Source organism: Phoca vitulina, unplaced genomic scaffold (genome assembly GCF_004348235.1).
Source record: "Phoca vitulina isolate PV1807 unplaced genomic scaffold, GSC_HSeal_1.0 scaffold26, whole genome shotgun sequence".
Taxonomy (NCBI): domain Eukaryota; kingdom Metazoa; phylum Chordata; class Mammalia; order Carnivora; family Phocidae; genus Phoca; species Phoca vitulina.
Window position 1 is genome coordinate 17,684,016 of NW_022589729.1, and position 20,614 is coordinate 17,704,629.

Genomic DNA, 20,614 nt, shown 5'->3' on the forward strand with positions numbered 1-20,614 from the left:
AGGGGTTTTTTAACTCTCAAAGTTGTCTGCACTGAACCTCCAGCAATTCATCAATTACAGTTCAGGTTTTCCTGCCCCCACACTGATTCCCAGGTTGATTTCCACTCATGAGTCTTTGCTGGGGTAAATTACTATTCTCCATATTTGTGTGTCAGTCTCTCCAATCTTGGGCATAATACTTTGCCCTGTTTCCTCACCTCTTGCTTTCCTCCTAAATCTTTTATACAATTTTTCATGTGTTACCCTATTTTTAATTTCCAGGAACTATTTTTAGTTCATTAAGTGTTTCTTGTTTTGACTTCAATTTTTTTTTGTTCTACAGCCTACTATTCTTGTTTTATATATATGTACACTCTCCTCAACTTCTCATATTATTCTGAGGATATTTGTTATATATTTTAAAATCTATTTCTTCTCCCAGAATTGTGTAGTTTTGTTTGTTTCCTCTGAGTTCCTCTTTTCTATACACTTTTTATGTTTGTTCATCCATTCTTTCTTTTCCTTGTCAGGAATTTACTTAAATGTTTAGTGATGTCTGTTATCTGAACATATGTAGAAATTAAACACTCAAAAGCTATTTGGGACTTCACTGAATGTGGGAATCTTATTTTCACACAGACCTTACTGTAGGGTGATTAATCTGTGATACTGCACTAGGGAACTTCAGACTTTATATATTTACACACATTCTCTCTTGTGATGTACCATTTTCCCAGAGAAAATTCCTCTAATATTGTGCCAGTGGAGATGTGGACCTAGCTATTAAGTTTCTGAGTCATTTGGGAGAAGCATGTCACATTCAGTGGAGCAACTTACTCTTTAATATCTTTGACTTTACCCCAACTCTCTGCTGCACCTACTGGTTCTGAGTGAAGGATATCCCTGGATCAAATTATGCCAACAGTAAACCTGTTCCCAGGGTGGGGAAAGGGATCAGCAATGGATTTCTGGAGAGATTCAGGGAATCTAATTGCTTCTTTTACAAACTTTTAATCACTATTCATATGTTTAGTCCCACATATAACCCTACTTACAGAAGCATCTGGTGCCTCTATTTCTTGAGACTTTTGAGGGTACATTGTAAAAAGCAGCCTGACTTGTTTCCTCTCTCAACTTAAATTTTAACTTCCTTCTGTCTAAGTCGGTTACCACTCATCCATCTGCTTTCTAGCTTCCAAACTTGTGTTAGTGCTGTCTCATCTACCATCTCCTTTGTCCTAATGAGTGAAATTTTTTATTCATTTCCTGTCAATTTAGCAGAGTGTCAGAAAGAAATGGAACACATTTGTTTAACTGAGTGATCTCAAATTCACAGTTTAAAGGGTACTCTAAAAGATATTATATATTTATTTATTAATGTTTATGCTTCTCCTTGTTACTCAAAACATTATTGATACTAGAGGACTGCAAGTACTTTAAAACCAAGTTACTGCTTAAGGGGCACAAGATTCACAATTACATAAGTTAAATAATTATGGAAACAGACAGTAGATTATGATCAGTTCAAATTCATTTATTCCATAAATACCTTTGGAGCACCTAATGTGCCAAACCAATTAAGAAACTCCTGAAATAGTACTTAAGTGAACTGAGGAGGGTGTGGTCTGAATTAAGATAGCAACCATGGAGAAGAAGGGGAGCAGATGAATTTTTAGAAATATATAAAGAGAGATATTTCACAAATTTTTCCAAATTATATTTGCTCTATGCTCTTATATTAGTTTGGTAGGCTACAGTAACAAAGTGGAACAAACTGGTGGCTTAAATAACTGAAATCTATTATTTCCTAGTCCTGGAGGCCGGAAATCCAAAATCAAAGTGCTGGCAGGGTTGATTCCTTCTGAGGGCAAGGAGGGAAGGATCTGTTTCGGGCCACTCCCCTTGGCTTATTGATGGCTGTCTTCATGTTCATATGGCATTCTCCCTGATAACTGACAGTCTCCAAATTTCCTCTTTTTACAAGGACACCAATCATATTGGATGAAGGTCCACCCTAATGAGCACATTATAACTTGATTGTCTTTATTAAGACTTTATCTCCAAATAAGTTCACATTATGAGGTACTGGGGGGGTTGGGCTTCAATATATGAGTTTTAGGGGACACAATACAAGCCCTAACAACCCTCTTCAAATAAAGGATGAGAAAATTAGTTTAGAACTGAATAAGAACTTAGGTAAATTAGAGTGAGGTCAACAGGAGAACATAGAGCCTGCCACATTCAGGACTCACAGTCTAATTTAATATAAGAGAGTGTCCTATTAAATGCTCCAGAAAAAAACCAAATGATGTCCCTGAAAGACCCATGCATAGATTGCCTTTCCTCAATCACTACAGAAGCCACCAAGGCTTTGTCTCTGTACCACAGATATGACTAAAGATAAACTCATCGGCTTAGAAACACAGGAGTTAATAGTACCTGCGCAATATAAAATAATAAAGTACTTTTTAAAAACAATAGAATTAGGATGCATGTTTAAAAATGCAAGTTATAATTTGGTAAATTATATTTAAATTAATTTAATTAATTAATTTAATTTAATTTAATTATGAGTTTATACAACTTTTTGCCAAAAAAAATCACAGAGATCATATAAGCCAAAAGGTGTCAAGTTGAGATGTGCTTCCCAATCACATGGGGATCTTTTAAAAATACACAGATTCTAGATCCCCACTTCATATATACTGAATAAAATTTTCATGAATGCATACTTTTTTAGAAGCTCTCCAACTGATTCTAATGCAGACTGCCTGATCCATCTGCTTTGTTTTGAGTTGAGGAAATTGAGACCATTTTAATGAAATTACATAGGAAAGGACATATTTAATAAAAATATATGACCTATTTCATTTTGATCAACAGAAAACCCAAGGACTAGTAGAAACTACTTCAAAAAACAGTTTTGTTGACACAGTCCATAATGCTGCTCTTCTTATATTGTGGCAAAGACAGTTTAGAGATATTTGCTTCCCTTTAGCAATATTTTAAAGTTACCTATATTTAACATAGGCAGATTTTTAAAAAAATTTTTTAAAAATCTTCTAAGGGAATAAGAACAATTATGAAAGAGACTTTTAGAAACTTACAGATGATGTCCTATCCACTTCACAACGGCTGCTCAGAATAAAACAGGCCTCAGCATCATCCATCCTAAATACAGACAAAAAAAAAAAATAATAATCATACACTGAAATATCTTTGTAGTGTCTGAAAAATAGAATTCCAATGCTTAGTCCAATGTACACAAAGTGCAAATAAACTATGAGTATCCTTAGGCTTAAACGATAGTTAGATTTCTAGCAGATCATGACTGTACTTGATTATAAACAAAGCAATGGTTGTTGAATTGACTATATAACTCAACAGTTCATAATGACAAAAATTAAAAAAACACTCAAATTTTATTCTCTTTTATGATTATATATTTTTTCATGTATATGCTTTGTTTAAATTAAGGGAGTTATATTGGCCTTTACTTTATGATTAGTTACATTTTAACTGCAAAGTTACTCAATTAACTAAGAGAGAAGGAAGAGCTACTTAGTATTCTTATATCAAACTCTACTGTACATTTACATTTCTTGGAGATGATTCATCATCTTGTTCCCAACCCTTGTCCCTTATACTAAAGTTCTACATTTCTTAAATTTGGTGATAAACAGTAGGTTTCAGTGCTTGATAAATAATGTTCTAAAAACATAAAAATGTTGGGGTGCCTGGTTGGCTCAGTCGGTAGAACATGCGACTATTGATCTCGGGATTGTAAATTCAACCTCCCCATTGGGTGTAGAGATTACTTAAAAATAAAAAATCTTTAAAAAAAATAAAAACATAAAAATGTTAATTTCAAAATAAGGAATGTTTTATCTTTCTGATTCATTATGATAAAATAAACCTCCACCCCCCCCCCCCAAATTTTTTTTCTATGCAGAGGAAAGATAAAAGTCCAAGAAATTAGATCAAACCAAACAGTTTTGGAAAAATACTGAGTCATGGTTATAAGATAATTAGTATCGCATAACATTTTCTAAACATCATCTTCAACAAAGCAATTCAAAATTCATGCAACTGACCTTTGGAACTGGTTTGGAGAATCCTACTCCTTGTTTCTTGCATGGGAAATTGTGTTGAAGAATGTATTAGTTAACATTAAATCCCAAATCTTTATATGACATTAGGATAAGAAATGAACATAAAATGAATACTTCTTTCTTAACCCAGATTTTTTAGTATTACCAGCCTGCTACCTCTCTCATCCTCATTCTCATCCTTGGTATATTCCAATGAATGAATGCTTCTTGTAAATGTGATTGACTTTGCTGAGAAATCATTTTAATAATATTAATAATAAATGAATTGTTAATCCTAAATAAATCATGAATAAAAAGATAAATCATTTTCCCTCTACCCATCTAGGTCCTTGGCTGAGACCCCTCTGTAATAAAAAGACAGATTAACAGAAGAAAAGCAAACAGAAGTTTAATAACACGTATACCTCCTGTATACGTGGGAGACACCCTGGAAAACTGATTAACTCCTCTCCCATGAAGCCACCACCTTAAACACCATTTTCAGCTAAAGACCAAGATGTTTGGCTAACGGTGAGCCAGTTATGGGAACCTATCAAGAAAAGCACAGTAAACCAGCGTAGGTTGTTATACAGATTTAGGTCCTTGCTTTCTCCATTCACAAGAGTTTGCAGAAATTGAGTCATCCTCTTCCAAGTACAGAGAGAGAGAGAGAGAGACACACTTATGGATGGAGATTTCCCTTATAAATGGAAATGTCCCTTACAAAAGGGTTAACTTCTGCTAGGTTTTCAGTTTTTCCTGTGTCTGCTGTTTCTTAAAAATAACCAGCTCACAATAATCCTTACACCACTGAGGCATATTTTGGGGTAGCAAATTCGGCTCCCTTCTATAGTATCAAGCTAAAATACTAACAGCTAATACTAATAGCTTAGATTAATTTATTAGGTAATAAAAAGCCTTCAATTATCACATAAATTCATAGTGAACATAATATGGGAATTATTCTTATGTGAAGAACTTAATGCATACAGTAATTAAGCATATTGATTATCTATACAGATGAATATAAAGATCCAAATTATGTTAGTGTCTATGCAACTATTTCTTTAGAGCTCCCAAAAAATGTATATAGATAGCAAATAGCAAACACCTAAAGCCATCTATTGCTTGAGGTACTAGGAGAATCTGACTTAACTCGTGTGTACACTGACAATATCTATGAAGTATTTAATCCACCGGAAATACTAATATGTTCTCAAAGAAGCTAAATTTCCTAATTAGGTACCATTCATTATATCCTGATGGTTTCTACTAACTTTTTTGTTTCAGAAGTTATTAAATCATTGAAAAATCTCACTTAAATTGCCCTACTGTATATAAATCAAAGGTAATGTCAAAGTTCCGGTTACAAAATATCTAGTCATCACTTTCCAGAATTAAGCAGCAAAAAGGATTTTGGGAGTTTTCTTCTGTTCTTTTCCACTATCCACATACACACACGCACACACACAACATGCATAAACACACCCATCTCCACTAACACACATACTCAAGCCATCCAGAAAAAATAAAGCAACAAAATAAAAAACACTTATGCTCTCAAATTCAGTGAGGAGACTTATATTTAAGAGCACATAAGACAACTCAGGGACAAATATGGAGAGGTAGGATCCAAGGCCACTCCAAGATGGGCCACGTTTGCATGAAGATTACTTTGAGCTAAAAAGCAATCAAAACCCAGCAGATTCAGGAAAGCTCTTTATCTCCCTCCTCAACTACCTGAAAAGAATTTAGACAGAAAATCTGCCCCAGGAAGGGAGCTATCACCATAGATAACTACATTATGATACAAACTAGGGAGGGCAGGCAAGGAAGAACCTAGCAAAGCCTGTTTGATTCAAGTCCTCCATGTCCCATTGTTTCTGAGTGGCCCAGCAAACATTTGTTTACCAAACATTTACTCTTTTTTTTTCTTTATTATTAATATATAATGTATTATTTGTTTCAGGGGCACAGGTCTGTGATTCATCAGTCTTACCCAATACACAGCACTCTTGTTCATCTCCCTGTAACTTGCTTTCCTTCCCTTGGTAGTCCCAGACCTCTACCCCTTCTCCTTAGCTCAGAATGACATATTTTCCTGTCTTTGGAAGTTCCATGTCTGTATGGATTCCCTGTACATACACTATTAAATTTGATTTTCTCCTGTTAATCTGTCTCATGTCAATTTGATTCTTAGTCCAGCTAGAAGGACCTAGAAGGGGATAGGATATTCTTCCTCCCCAACAAAGACATGTTTAAAACTTTAAAAGCAACAGAAAACATGGAGCAAAACCACCCCTGCTGAAGGTTTCTTCTGGCTTCTGAAACTATGGGTGTTGTTTGCAGAGGCCCTGACTCCCTGGTGTCCATGGTCGGCCCAACCATGTTTTCACTCTGTTCATATGGAACAATCCCATGACCTGTGACAAAGGTGTGTGCCTATGTCACCTTTAAGCCAGGTTGACTAGCACATGTGCTACAGGAAAAGAGCAACTAAGACCCAGTTACCTTCCTCCAGCCCCAGGGACATCACAAGTGTCATCTGCCCGGTACATAATACAAACTCTAGAATTTAAACCCTGACTCAAACTGCTTTGGCATTTCATATAATGGTTAGCCCAAAATTTTTATTTGTGGAATAAAAACAGTATTCAGGGATTTGGAGACTACTCTAACAGTGAGTCTGGATAACTCAGCTCTTGCCTGACAGCTTGAGATAATTACACCATGCCACACTCCTCATTGTGTTGTGTGGACACGGTCTGCTGAACATCCTTGCACTGAAAAAGGGAGCAAATACACTGATTTTATATTTTTAACCTTTCAATTTGACCAGCAGAGGGACTATGGCAAGATTCTGTATTCAAAAATACTTAAACACATCTTGCAAGTCTGAAAATTGCTAAAATTTGGAGGAGAGAAAAGATATTAAAGTATTGCAAGATGGAAAATAGATAGGGATACCTACTTTGCTCTCAACAGATCCTGATCTTTAAGGGCTGAGCCTTGAAGGTAGATTACTCTTTGTGACCACATTGGAATCTGCAGTACCCTTCGAACTTGCACATCCATTTCAGTAGGACACAAAATCACCACATAATAATCCTATTCAAAACAAGGTGAGCAATGGGGCAAAATCAATAATGCTGTGTTTTATATTACATAAGTAAACAGAATGTCTAAGAACATTTAGAAATATGATGATATAGAAATAAACTCCTGCTAATAAGTAAAAATTTGTGTTTAAAACCTGGACATACATTAACATGATACTATAATAAACATAACTGAGACATATAAAAATCTCATAAAGCAACATAAGGTCATCCTGACCTTTTTCAATCTTATTAGTACCATGAAGAGAAGGTAATCAGTGTATACTCAGTAGACATTTCCAACCTATGAAGTTTTCAGTTATAACTTCAGGCTGATTCTAAAATATGTAATACATACAGGACAGAAGTCCTTAAAAATCAATTCATACTTCAAGTTTTTACTTTTAGAATAGAAATTCTGATGGTGATTTATATCATTTGGAAATATTATGAACAGATAATACTGAAAAATCTCTGATGAATATCTGAAAGGATAAGGATTCATAAAAATATTGATAATACAAAGGAAATTTAAAACTTTGAGATCACATATTTCAAAATTATGACCCTTTTGAAAAAATACAAAAGTACTCTGAGTGATAAAATAGTTTAATACACTGATTATAGGAATTACAATTCTTTGGGCAACATTCACTATTTTATCATCTAAAATGTATCTAGTGGAAATTTGGGGAGTTTTGAGAATTTGCCACATTGATATCAGACAAAATAAATTACTAGGTATCAAAACCTGGGGCATCAAATTTTCCCAAAAATAGGTTTTCTTTATGGATTATAATGAGCAAAACTGCAATTACTTAATATGAATAATAATAAAAACAACAAATACATATGATGTTTCTTCAAAAATGCAAATTAATTTATATGAAAACAAAAGAATGTATGATGTAATTTAAGTATCATTTATAAATTATATTTTTAAAAAATATTTTTTAAATAGTATTTTAAAAGATCTCCAATATAGTCATGAAAAAAAAGATCTATTTAAGGGAGATCTAATTAGATAACTCAGTACTGTTTTGATCTCAGGACTGTCCAACCTCTTGACACAAATTTATTGAGGAAATACAAGACATTCAAGTAGCTCCTTACTGTTTGGACTGAAAGTGCATTGAGCAGGAAAAGGAGATTATCTAAATATACACTGGCCCAGTACCACACAGCAAGTGGCAGAAGTATCTGAGGATTTTATCTGCATAGACAGATGAAGAGATTTTTTTTTCTGAATTATTGTTCTCAATTCAGCTAGTTATTGTCCAGTTTGGGGTCACTCATTGCTAGTATAAATAAGACCTAGGTACACTCTGGGAAACAAAAGGAAAAATGGAACTTTCAGACTTTCACATTTCTATCAGCAACACTTGATAAAACTTTTGATAATTTCAAGTGAGTAGATGATATTGTGAAATGACTTTTTCATTGTTTGATATCTTATGTTAAATTCCACTGTTTCATAAAAATGTCATTTGTGCATTACCCAAGGGAGAAAAAAAATCCATTTAATTCAAAGAAAACCTTTCTTTGTAGCATTAACATAATTCCATCTGTCTTTTAGTGTAGATACAGAAGGAAACTTAAAATACTGTGTATTCCTTAAGCATTTTTTTCTATGTTCCTGGTTATATTTGCAGTTCTTCATTTACTCTTTCTAAATTTGAGTGTATAAATAAAAATCCTCCAGAATGCAGGCTGCACCATCAGTTAATTGACTTGGACAATATGTTAGTTAGTTATGATCCAGCAAAGGCGTAACATAATTTTAATGTACCTGAAGTCTTGGGTGAGCATAGAATTCATTTAAAAAGTCCATAAGTAAATCAATCTTCAGTGAACTGACACACAGAACAACATGCTTCTCAGTTTGAGCTCTATGTCGACTATAGTTTCCACCTGACTTTTGTCTCTCCATCCACAAATAGGCCAGCTGTTCAAACTGCAATGCATTTTCCACAAATGAATAAAAAACTTTAGACATGAAAATAAAAATCAATGCAATACATCCATTGTTTATTAGATACACTCAATTTCTTAGATGGAACTCACTGAGATTCAAATTATCCGTATTCCCTTCAACAACAGACTTTTCATGTGATTGCTGTACAAGTTGCTAATGCTTCCCAGGGGCCTCAGGTCTCTACAGAAACATATTAATATGATTTTCCTATTATATCATAACAGCACTAAAAGGTTTGTGCCTCTGCTTTATGTCCAGTAAAGCAGGCAGCCATGATGTGTCATGCACTGCGTCAAAGAGAAAAACATCAAAGGCATTTCTTCTACCTTCTTCAACCAAGTTCAGCACCCATCTCATGCAATGAGAGATACCCAACACACAAGGTCACATTCTAGTTGTACAGCTATAATTGGTATGTAAGGGAAGTGGAGGGATGTCAGGAAGGAACACATGCATGACTGGATAAAAGTGGGAAGATCATTTTCATACCTACATAAAGGATATTTAGATATACTGTGGCCAGAGGTTTGTAATGGAAGATACAAGTTTGATTTGTATTTGCCATATCCTGTCTCTGACCTGCTCACCCATGGGCACCTAAGAGCTCACTGTAGGGAAGAGTTGGAGATTGCATCTGCTTATCTTTAGTCTCCTTTTATATCTCTGTCCCTTTGCAACCACCTTATCCACTCCCAGAATGTTGTATATTAGTTACATATCATCTTCAGATTTTGTTTTAGTTGACCAACATACGTGATCAGTTTTTATTTATTGCAATGTTTAGCTTTTATATTGTTTCAAGAACCAAAAGAAATCAAACCTTCATAAGTTTATTTCTTTGATCTATCATTCTGTAATTAAAACTATATTATCCTATGATCTTATAATTAATATAATTAAATACCTTATATTTCAAAGAAACATCTTCAAGAATTGAAATGAGATGTGAGTTATTTCAGTTGTGAATGGAGGGGGAAAAAGTCAGTTTCTAATATAATATGAAAAAGCGTTTCCTGAGACCATTTTAATTCATTGACTAGATACAATAATAACATGTGTCAATATATTACATTAATAAACCACCCTGCATTTCTTACTAAGCATGAAAGGGTTGATTTTATAAGATTTGCACATTTCTATAAAATTTACCCTGGCTCTGTTTACCTGTATGGGTAGAACCACAAGAGCAACACAGATCATGGCAACGACAAAAAGCTTGGAGGACCATGTTTCAGGGGTGACATCCCCAAAGCCCACAGTGGAAAATGTCACAATGCAGAAGTAAAGGGAGTCAAAGAGATTCAGCTTCTTCCCTATTCGTTCCAGATGTTGGATTCCACAAATGCTAAAGAAACAAACGTGCATTAAAATTAAAACTTTCAAATTGGGCACATTATTTCTCATTATTCTTTTGAAAGCACATTTCATAAAGCCATGCAGTAAGCTGGATCTTATATTGTACAATCTTTTTTTCCTCAGGAAAATATCATTTTTTAAGTTTTTTACCCACATTAACCAAATATAGTATTATTTTGATTGATAATCAAAAATTGTAGCCAAAATATCACAGAGTATACCGGAGTAGCATGTAAAAAGGAATAGACTGAATTTCATGGGTGACTAACACAAACATTTTGAATGCATGCCAGGAAACATAGAGACAGAAATTGCTAAATTTATTCCCTGTCAAAAGAGTGATAGTCTTTTTTTTTTTACAGGAAGCCATCTTATTGTATAATGTGTGTGTGTTTCACATATATATATATGAAAGGTTTGAGGAGTTAACAATTGCCAAGTCATTCTCAAGAGATCAACCATCTGTATAAAGCTCCTAATGGTATAAAAGTAAGAGAGCGGCATAGAAATTGTTACAGGATGTCCCCAAAGTAGAATTGTTAAAATAGCACTAAAAATAGCACTACTACTGGCAAAGAAAAAAAAAAGAAAAAAGAAAAAGAAAAAAAAGGAAAGGTGAGCCTTGGAGGGAGCTAGGAGATTTGCACATAAATCAGTGTATAATGGCACACAATTCAGCAAGAAGAAAAAAAACAGGTATCGATGCATATTATAATATGGATAAACCACAAAAACATGGTCAGTGAAAGAAGACAGATGTAGAAAACTACAGACTATATGATACTGTTTATACAAAATGTCCAGAAAAGAGACAGAAAGCAGACTAGTGGCTGCCTGGGGCTGATGGTGGGAAGAAGGGTGATAGAAAAATGTTCTAAAACCGGAATGTGGTGATGATTGCAGAACTCTGTAAATGCATTTAAAATGATTGATATTTACACTTAAAATGAGTGCACTGTATGGCACGTAAATTATTCCTCTACAAAGCTGTCCAAAAAAAATCAGTGTTTACTTTTGGATACTCATTCCAACCCCTATGCACAACAAGAAGACAGCTCGATTTTGATGACCACAAAGAGGTGATATTCAATGTTTAATTTTTCTATTTTCTTTTCTATCCTTTTAAGATAATCTTCCTATTTGTCTAGGTTACATATCAAAAAATATTTAATTATCTCAAATATTAAATGTTTTTTGATTGTTTTGTTTTTTTAAGGCAGAGTCTAAGCCAGTGGATAGGTAGATAGGTGGGTAAGCACACAGGTAGATAAACCAAGGGACAGAAGAGAAATAGTAGGGTACTTGTCATCATTTTACTGCTGAGGCAGAGACTGTTCTTTTTTTCTTTTCTTTTTCTTTTTCTTTCTTACCTCCAGGTTTCCAGAATGGTTCAGCAAAATTGCCCTTGTTCTATGCTTAGGAATTTTGTGTGAGCTGCCAGGTCATATGAGTTGATTCGTATCAGTTTATTTGCTCTGCTGTCCCTATGCAATATCATAGCCAAACTAATTATAAGACTACTCAGATGGAGCCTTACTATAACCAAAGAGAACAACTGTTTGATAACAAATATTTCTGCGAAGTAGGTTTTTTAATTTTATCACAAAAATATGTATTTGAAAATGTAAACAATTTATGCTCAACTTCTACACTTCAGTAGAAAATAAAATAAGGAAGATAAATTACATAGTTTAAGGATTCAAATGTTAAAGGCTTACTATATATTACATAACTACACATTAAAAGTCAGTCCCTGTTCATAGATAAAATGTCCATTTTTTAATTCAGATAAACATTATCTTCACCTAAACTAGTATAAAAGTCTCCTACTCTGCTTCCTTGTCTTCAGATTGTTCTTTTTTTAATATAACCTATTCATAATGGCCACATTCACATTCCTTAAACAAAGCTTAGAGGGGCGCCTGGGTGGCTCAGTTAGTTAAGCGTCCAACTCTTGATTTTGGCTCAGGTCATGATCTCAGGGTTGTGAGATCAAGCCCTGCCTTGGGGCTTAAGATTCTCTCTCTCCCTCCCCCACTCCCCCCTCCCCTTCACTGCAGGTGCGTGCACTCTCTCTTGCCAAAAAAAATAAAAATAAAATAATTAATTAATTTTAAAAAGCTTGGCTATGTCAATCTCAGGTTTAAAAAAAGGCACTGGATTCTTACAATTTAAGACCACTTTGTAATTCATGATGTGATAGATTATTATAATAGCTGCCAATAAATCAAGCCTTCCTATGCTTATGCCTGTTTGCAACATGATATTGCTGTACTTCCCATCAAAAGTGAAATCTAGGGTGCCTTCGTGGCTCAGATGGTTGGGCGGCTGCCTTCGGCTCAAGTCATGATCCTGGAGTCCCAGGATCAAGTCCCACATCGGGCTCCCTGCTTGGCAGGGAGTCTGCTTCTCCCTCTGATCCTCCCCCGTCTCGTGCTCTCTCTCTCTCTCTCATTCTCTCTCTCTCAAATAAATAAATAAAATCTTTTTTAAAAAAAGTGAAATCTAGTTCTCCATGTCCTTGCATTTGAACAGCCTAATAACTTATTTGACCAACAAAATTTTGTAGAAATGATGGTGTGTGGATGGATGACAGAGCAGGGATCTTACAAACACCCTGAAGTTTTTGTTCTTGCTGACTTAGAAGTCTGAGATTACCATGCTGTACAGCAGCCTGGTATAATCTACTGAAGGATGAGAGGCTTGTGGAAAAAAAAAAAAAAATGTCCCAACTAACAGCCAGCACCAACTGCCAGACATGAGAGTCGGCCATCTTGGATGCTCCAGTTCCTGTCAGGCCATCACATGACTGAAGCCAAGAATAACTGCAAGTGAGACCAGCAGGAAAACTATCCTGGTTTCAACCACAGAACTGTGAGAAACAACAAACTGTGCTGTGTTAAAGCCACTACCTTTTAGGTGGCTTGTTATTTGGCAATAGATATGTGGTACATACAGAATTAATTAGGCTCCAGCATCTGGATCTAATCTGGTTTTTCTCAAATTTTTCTCTCACTTTATCTCCCCTTCACTTACTATTTGGATGGTTTACCTATCATAGTATATAATCCTTACCCTCTATATCGAATTTGCCCAATCTGTTCCCTACAACTGAAGCCCTCTCTCCATAACACCTACTGTGATTCCCATTTTTTGAACCCTAGCTCAAAAATGACCTCCCTTATAAAGACTTATTGAATCTCAAGTTCAAGGAATTCCTAGAAGTTCCTGCTGAATTCCTAGAGCACATAGGAGTTCATGTCTCACATAGGTAAACCTTTACAATAATACCTATTTTTAGAGTTTAATATTTATCACCCCAACTCAACTATTACTTACCCTACTGACACTATTTACGCCTATATTTTTATTTCCTAGAGCACTTAGCACAAAGTGCTTAGTAGTCACTCATTAACTAAGTGCTAAAAGAACAAAAGAACACCTGCTTAAAACATACTCAAATAATACATGCAAACAAACTCCAGAAAGCAGTTCATTCATGTGTTTCTGCTTTTTATTACTTGCATAACCAACTCCCCAAAACTCAGTGGCCTCAAACTGTAATAATTTATCATTTCACGTGATTGCATGTGGTAGGTGGGAATTTTCTCGGGTTTTCTTGGGCTCATTCATGTGGCTGCATTGAGCTAGAAGTCTGGCTAGAATGAAAGGTCCAAGGTGGCCTCACTCCTGTGCCAAATGGCCAGTGTTCACTGTTGTCTGTTTGCCTTGCTTGGTTATTCTCCATGTGACCACCCATCCTCCAATAGATTCAGTCTGCTTCATTACTGTCCCAGGGCAATGATAGCAACTGAAAGTCCTCTTCAGACCAAGCTTTATCTGCCCCATTCTATTTGCCAAAGCAAGTCACTAGATCAGCCCAGATTGGAGGAATGGCTGTGGAAATAGACTCTATCTCCTGATGAGAAGAGCTACAAAATTTTGTGATCATGTTTTTCAATCCACCAAACTGTATAAGTGAGAATACTTATCACAACTTATATAAATCTTAATAAATATTATTGAATAAATCATGTTACAGTCCAAGATATTTAATTGCTTTGATATAACTGTAGTTAAAATCATGCTTGCAATCATTTTTTATAATCCTTATGTAAAATGCCATTTTACTTGACCTAGAAAAATCATGTGAAATTTTCACATATTTATCAATATCACATTTAAGATTCAAGACTTGATATACCTTAATACTCACTAAATCAATATGAAAACGAAGACACCCACATCAGTTGTTACACACTTGGTATTATTATACAAAAACAAAAATTAACATTATTTTTAAGGAGTAATAAAGGTAAATACACTGAATTACTTTTAGAGTTTTTCTCTGATTTTTTTTTTTTAAGATTTTATTTATTTGACAGAGAGAGACACAGCGAGAGAGGGAACACAAGCAGGGGGAAGGGGAGAGGGAGAAGCAGGCTTCCGCCGAATAGGGAGCCCAATGCGGGGCTCAATCTCAGGACCCTGGGATCATGACCTGTGCCAAAGGCAGACAGTTGATGACTGAGCCACCCAGGTGCCCCAGTTTTTCTCTGATTTTGAATAGGCCTGTCAACCAGTTTCATTTAGGTCTCATTTAATGGGCCACTGCTTCAGTTTGTGGATAACAATGTCATTACATTTCAAAAAATACTGATGTTTACATATCTTCTAAGGCCATAAATATTTTTGTAATAAATAAATGAACTTAGTTCCTTCTTGCCAAGAGAAAATAGGACAGAGAATATTTAATATCTAGCCCAAGAAGATGAGGAGAAAGGGGAACCCTCCTACACTGCTGGTGGGAATGCAAGCTGGTGCAGCCACTCTGGAAAACAGTATGAAGGTTCCTCAAAAAGTTGAAAATAGAGCTGCCCTATGAACCAGAAATTGCACTACTGGGTATTTACCCCAAAGATACAAATGTAGGGATCCGAAGGGGTACATGCACCCAAATGTTTATAGCAGCAATGTCCACAACAGCCAAACTATGGAAAGAGCCAAGATGTCCATCGACAGATGAGTGGATAAAGAAGATGTGGTATATATATACAATGGAATATTATGCAGCCATCAAAAGGAATGAAATCTTGCCATTTGCAATGATGTGGTTGGAATTGGAGGGTATTATGCTGAGCGAAATAAGTCAGAGAAAGACATGTATCATATGATCTCACTGATATGAGGAATTCTTAATCTCAGGAAACAAACTGAGGGTTGCTGGAGTGGTGGGGGATGGGAGGGATGCGGTGGCTGGGTGATAGATATTGGGGAGGGTATGTGCTATGGTGAACACTGTGAATTGTGTAAAACTGTTGAATCACAGACCTGTATCTCTGAAACAAATAATACATTATATGTTAAAAAAAAAAAAAAAAGAAGATAGTAGGATGGGAGAAATGAAGGGGGGGGAATCAGAGGGGGAGACAAACCATGAGAGACTATGGACTCTGAGAAACAAACTGAGGGTTCTAGAGGGGAGGGGAGTGGGGGGATGGGTTAGCCTGGTGATGGTTACTAAAGAGGGCATGTACTGAATGGAGCACTGGGTGTTATATGCAAACAATGAATCATGGAACACTACATCAAAAACTAATGATGTAATGTATGGTGATTAACATAACATAATAAAATTTAAAAAAAGAGAGGAAAAAAAAGAGAAAAAAAAGAAAATAAATATCTAGCCCAAGAAAAGAGTAATCCTTTTCAGTTATAGATCAAATCTTGTTCCCTCTGTGTTCACAACTCTAAATGCCCTTTAACTGTATTCAGAATAAAGGGCTCTTCTTGGACCTCATCTTCTAAGACCATCCCCTAACTCACTGTCCTCCAGCCACACCAGCCTCACTGCTATCTCTGAAATGTGCCACGTGTCACCCAAATCTTCTTTCAACTTTCTCCCTTTATTTCTAATATTTCCAATGTCCAAACAGAATCCTAAACTTCCTCTCTAATTTTGCTCCTCCCAAATTCTTCAAATCAAATGGTGGCAAATACAGCTTTCTTGTTGATCAGGTCACAATCCTAAAGCCATCCTTGACTTCTCTCTTTCTTTCACAACCCACATCCAAATCCTTAGCAAATTCCACTGTTTCTAGCTTCAAAACATAACCAGAATTCACTATCACTACTCACCACTGCTACTGCAATGATCCTTGCCATCATGTTCTCTGCCCTGCACTGCAGTAAACACTCCCATCCTTCTCCCAGGAGCCTATCACCATCATGCCAGAGTTGCCCTATGAAAACGCAGGTCAAGTCATGCTATTCCCCTACTTAAAACTCTAAGAGGGTTCCCTATATTTCACTTGACTAAAAGCTAATGTTCTTTCACTTGCCTATAGCATATACCCAATCTGACCCTTCCCTACCATGCCTTTCACACTAATTTTCTACTCTTCTCTGTGGTTCACTCTGCCCCAGCTACACTGGCATTCTTGCTTTCTGATCAACATGAGAGCCATGTTCCTTGTCATGGAACATTCTCTGGCTAGAACCCTATTGCCCCAGATTTTGTCATCACTAACTCCTCACATCTTCCAAGTCTTTACTCCTATATTGACCATTATCTATAATTCTAATTTTCCTTATCCTGCTTAATCAAAAAAAAAAAAAAGTTTTAGTCATGTGTTGGGTTTGGTGTCCATTGTCTATAACGCTTTATATGAATGGAGGTCTTTTAGGACAGAAGTCACGTGCTTTCTTCAACCATGTTGCCTGAGCACCTAAAATAGTGCCAAGCACAGAACAATGATCATAGATCTCTATTGCCATATTTAAATCACCAAGCCACTTAGCCTATTTAGATATAAACTAAATATAATTTATTAATTTAAAAAAAGCACCCAAAATGTTTATCTGACTGCTGCCCTAACTGTGGAATCTAATATAAGTAAGTGGCAAGAGTAAATACTTCTTTAGGGAGGCAGGGGAGGCAGATGCAATATTCCATAAATCTATTGACTTTCCCATCACCTTTTAATCAATATCACTTGAAATATCCAAGTACTATAAATAAGCAAATTAGGTTTTACTCTCCCTAGTAATTAGTATTTGTAACTCCAGCATTTGTTTCAGTTAGTACTACTTAAATAATATGATAAACGAAAGATTTAGAAATTGGAAATTTGACTAACTTATTGAAAGTCATCCTGCTTGGGGCGCCTGGGTGGCTCAGTTGTTAAGTGTCTGCCTTCGGCTCAGGTCATGGTCCCCAGGTCCTGGGATCGAGCCCCACATCGGGCTCCCTGCTAGGCGGGAAGCCTGCTTCTCCCTCTCCCACTCCCCCTGCTTGTGTTCCCTCTCTCGCTGTGTCTCTCTCTGTCAAATAAATAAATAAAATCTTTAAAAAAAAAAAAAAAGAAAGTCATCCTGCTTGCGTAATATACAAATAAATTGTGTAACTAAAAATTTGTCTTTTTATAAAATCAAATTGAATATTCAAATATAAGATTGCATTTATTTAGTGTCATTACATTCTAAATTCTCTATGTCACTAATGTATTTAAAAATTGAGTTATTGAATTAAGTTTGTTACATTTAACTATTTACTAATCAAAAACTTTACCTGAAATCCCATTCAGGACACTGTTAGTGAATATTACAGACTTTAACACTACATTCAATCAATCAGGTTAGTTATAGAACTGTCATAATATGAAAAGTGTCTAGCTTATGTTTTATGAAAGAAACCTACCACTCTCAATATGTGTATTACTGCTCTATGTCAATCATTCAACTAAAAAATAATTTTAGATTGTTCATATAAGCTATCTTTCCAAACAATTCAGCTACTTTTATGAAGGAATTGAAAAAGTATTATCTTCGGTGTCCACTATACTTCAATTTAAAAAAGTGTATCTTCAAGGGCGCCTGGGGGGCTCAGTTGGTTAAGCGTTTGCTTTTGGCTCAGGTCATGATCTCAGGGTTCTGGGATAAAGCCCTGCGTTGGGTTCCCTAATCAGCGGGGAGTCTGCTTCTCCCTCTCCCTCTGCCCCTCCCCACTGCTTGAGCTCTCTCTCTTTCTCTCTCTCTCAAATAAATAAATAAAATCTTTAAAAAAAAAAGTGTATCTTCAGGATAGGTAGATACACAGATAGCTTATTGTTTCTTTATTATATAATTCTTAAGGCTAGTTTTAGCATTGAAATACTCTTCATTTGCATTATGCATAAACATTAATATTTCACTTATATGTTAGCTATTTTTCCTAGAATTGTGAATGCTACAACATGCTACACAAGGATTTGCAGCTATTCAGTGATTATAATCCATTTTAATATAGATTGTTATCTTATTTCATTCACAGATGTCTTTGGAGCCATTATTGAACAAAAACTGCCTCTTCTCCCTGATCATAATTGATGAATTTCAGTTAATTATTATTTTGTGTCTGTACCCAGAAGTGATTTTAATGATGGGTACAGATTTTCTGATAAACTAAATTCAAGAATGTGCTCAAATAGATCACACTCATAATCAAAATATCCTATTTTGCCTTATTGTAAGAGATACATCTTTTCAGTCAAAGACGAAGTTAAACTATTTGAATTATATCCTGAATTGAAAGTAGTGGGAAAAAATTAATAATGCAGAATTTAAAAATAAATAATCATAACTGGTAGATATTAGTAAACACTCTTATCTTTAAATTTTATAGTTAATCAAATTTAATATTGTTTTGTGACTGGGCAGTAATATTAAAAACAAAAAAGTCTTGCTTAAAATGCTTGATTTTAGGGGCGCCTGGGTGGCTCAGTCGTTAAGCGTCTGCCTTCGGCTCAGGTCATGATCCCAGGGTCCTGGGATCGAGCCCCACATCGGGCTCCCTGCTCGGCGGGAGGCCTGCTTCTCCCTCTCCCACTCCCCCTGCTTGTGTTCCCTCTCTCGCTGTGTCTCTCTCTGTCAAATAAATAAATAAAATCTTTAAAAAAAAAAAAAAAAATGCTTGATTTTAGCGGATATGTAATCATAACAAAATTTTTTTAAAGATTTTTACTTATTTATTTATCTGAGAGCAAGAGAGAGAGAGCATGACCATGGGGAGGAGCAGAGGGAGATGGACAAGCTCGCTCCACACTCAGTGGAGTGTGACTCAGGGCTGAGCCTGAGCCTGACTCAGGGCTCGATCTCATGACTCTGAGATCATGACCTGAGCCAAAACCAAGAGTCATATGCATAACCAACTGAGCCCCCCAGACACCCCTAATTGTTACAAAATTTTTGTTTATTATCTTGTATTGTCTGCCTAAATATTTGAAATTAAATAATTTACTCCAATTTAAGATAGAAAAAATAAACCAGTGTAACACCAAGTTCTATTTGTATTTTTGTTTAGTTAATTTGCATAAAAGTTAATCAGATACATTTATAGTGGTCCAACTTTGAAATGGAAAGATGCAAATTAATATAATTGTCTTATAATTTCTCTATTATAAAAATACCTGTGAATTTTAAATAAGAAAAAAACTGATTTATATAAAACCAATAGATGCTACAAAACTTAAATGTTTTATAATGGAAAATGGATAACCTAATATCATAAAGGTAGGTCATGTTTATTCCTATAAATACATTTATGGATGGTTTACTAGTGTCAAGCATTGTACTGTATGATAGAGATGCAGATATGAATACAACACCATAGTCTACATAAAAGAGCTTCTAAAATCTAAAGTGAATGATTTTGACCACAACTTTATAATAGTACTACTAGTAATACCATAAATTAATAATCAAACATTTAACTTATAACTTGATTAATTCTAATTTAGGTAAATTACTTCAGCTTTTTAAACTTTATCCTTCTCAACTGGAAAGTAAATACAATATTATCTTATTCATTTGGTTATTATGAAAATAAAATGAACTAATAATGCTTAGTGAAATGCCTGACACATAATAATGTTCAATGAATTCAGTAGTAATTTTGTAATTTAAATTCCAGCCCCAGCATAAAAGAAATAGATATAAAGCCCTTGTTTTGCACTTGACAAAAAAAATTAATGTACTACTAACAATATATTCAGGGACTATGGAGAAAAAGAGTGGTGATGACAAAGTAGCAGGTCTCTTCCTCTTTGCTGTGGATTTGATAAGAAAGTTATTAGGAG

At 35.2% G+C, this 20,614-nt stretch overlaps 1 protein-coding gene across 7 annotated transcripts in view; it reads right to left on the reverse strand.

Annotated features, from left to right (window-relative positions):
• The window catches only part of KCNT2 (potassium sodium-activated channel subfamily T member 2), a 377,236-nt gene that overhangs the window by 181,435 nt on the left and 175,187 nt on the right, over window positions 1-20,614 (reverse strand). For all 7 annotated transcript variants that reach the window (XM_032422169.1, XM_032422163.1, XM_032422167.1 and 4 more), the window contains 4 exons: window positions 10,308-10,488; window positions 8,958-9,122; window positions 7,042-7,178; window positions 3,087-3,150 (listed from right to left, as the gene is read on the reverse strand). In XM_032422169.1, the coding sequence (XP_032278060.1) occupies window positions 3,087-3,150; window positions 7,042-7,178; window positions 8,958-9,122; window positions 10,308-10,488 (547 nt within the window). The remainder of the gene's footprint in view (window positions 1-3,086; window positions 3,151-7,041; window positions 7,179-8,957; window positions 9,123-10,307; window positions 10,489-20,614) is intronic.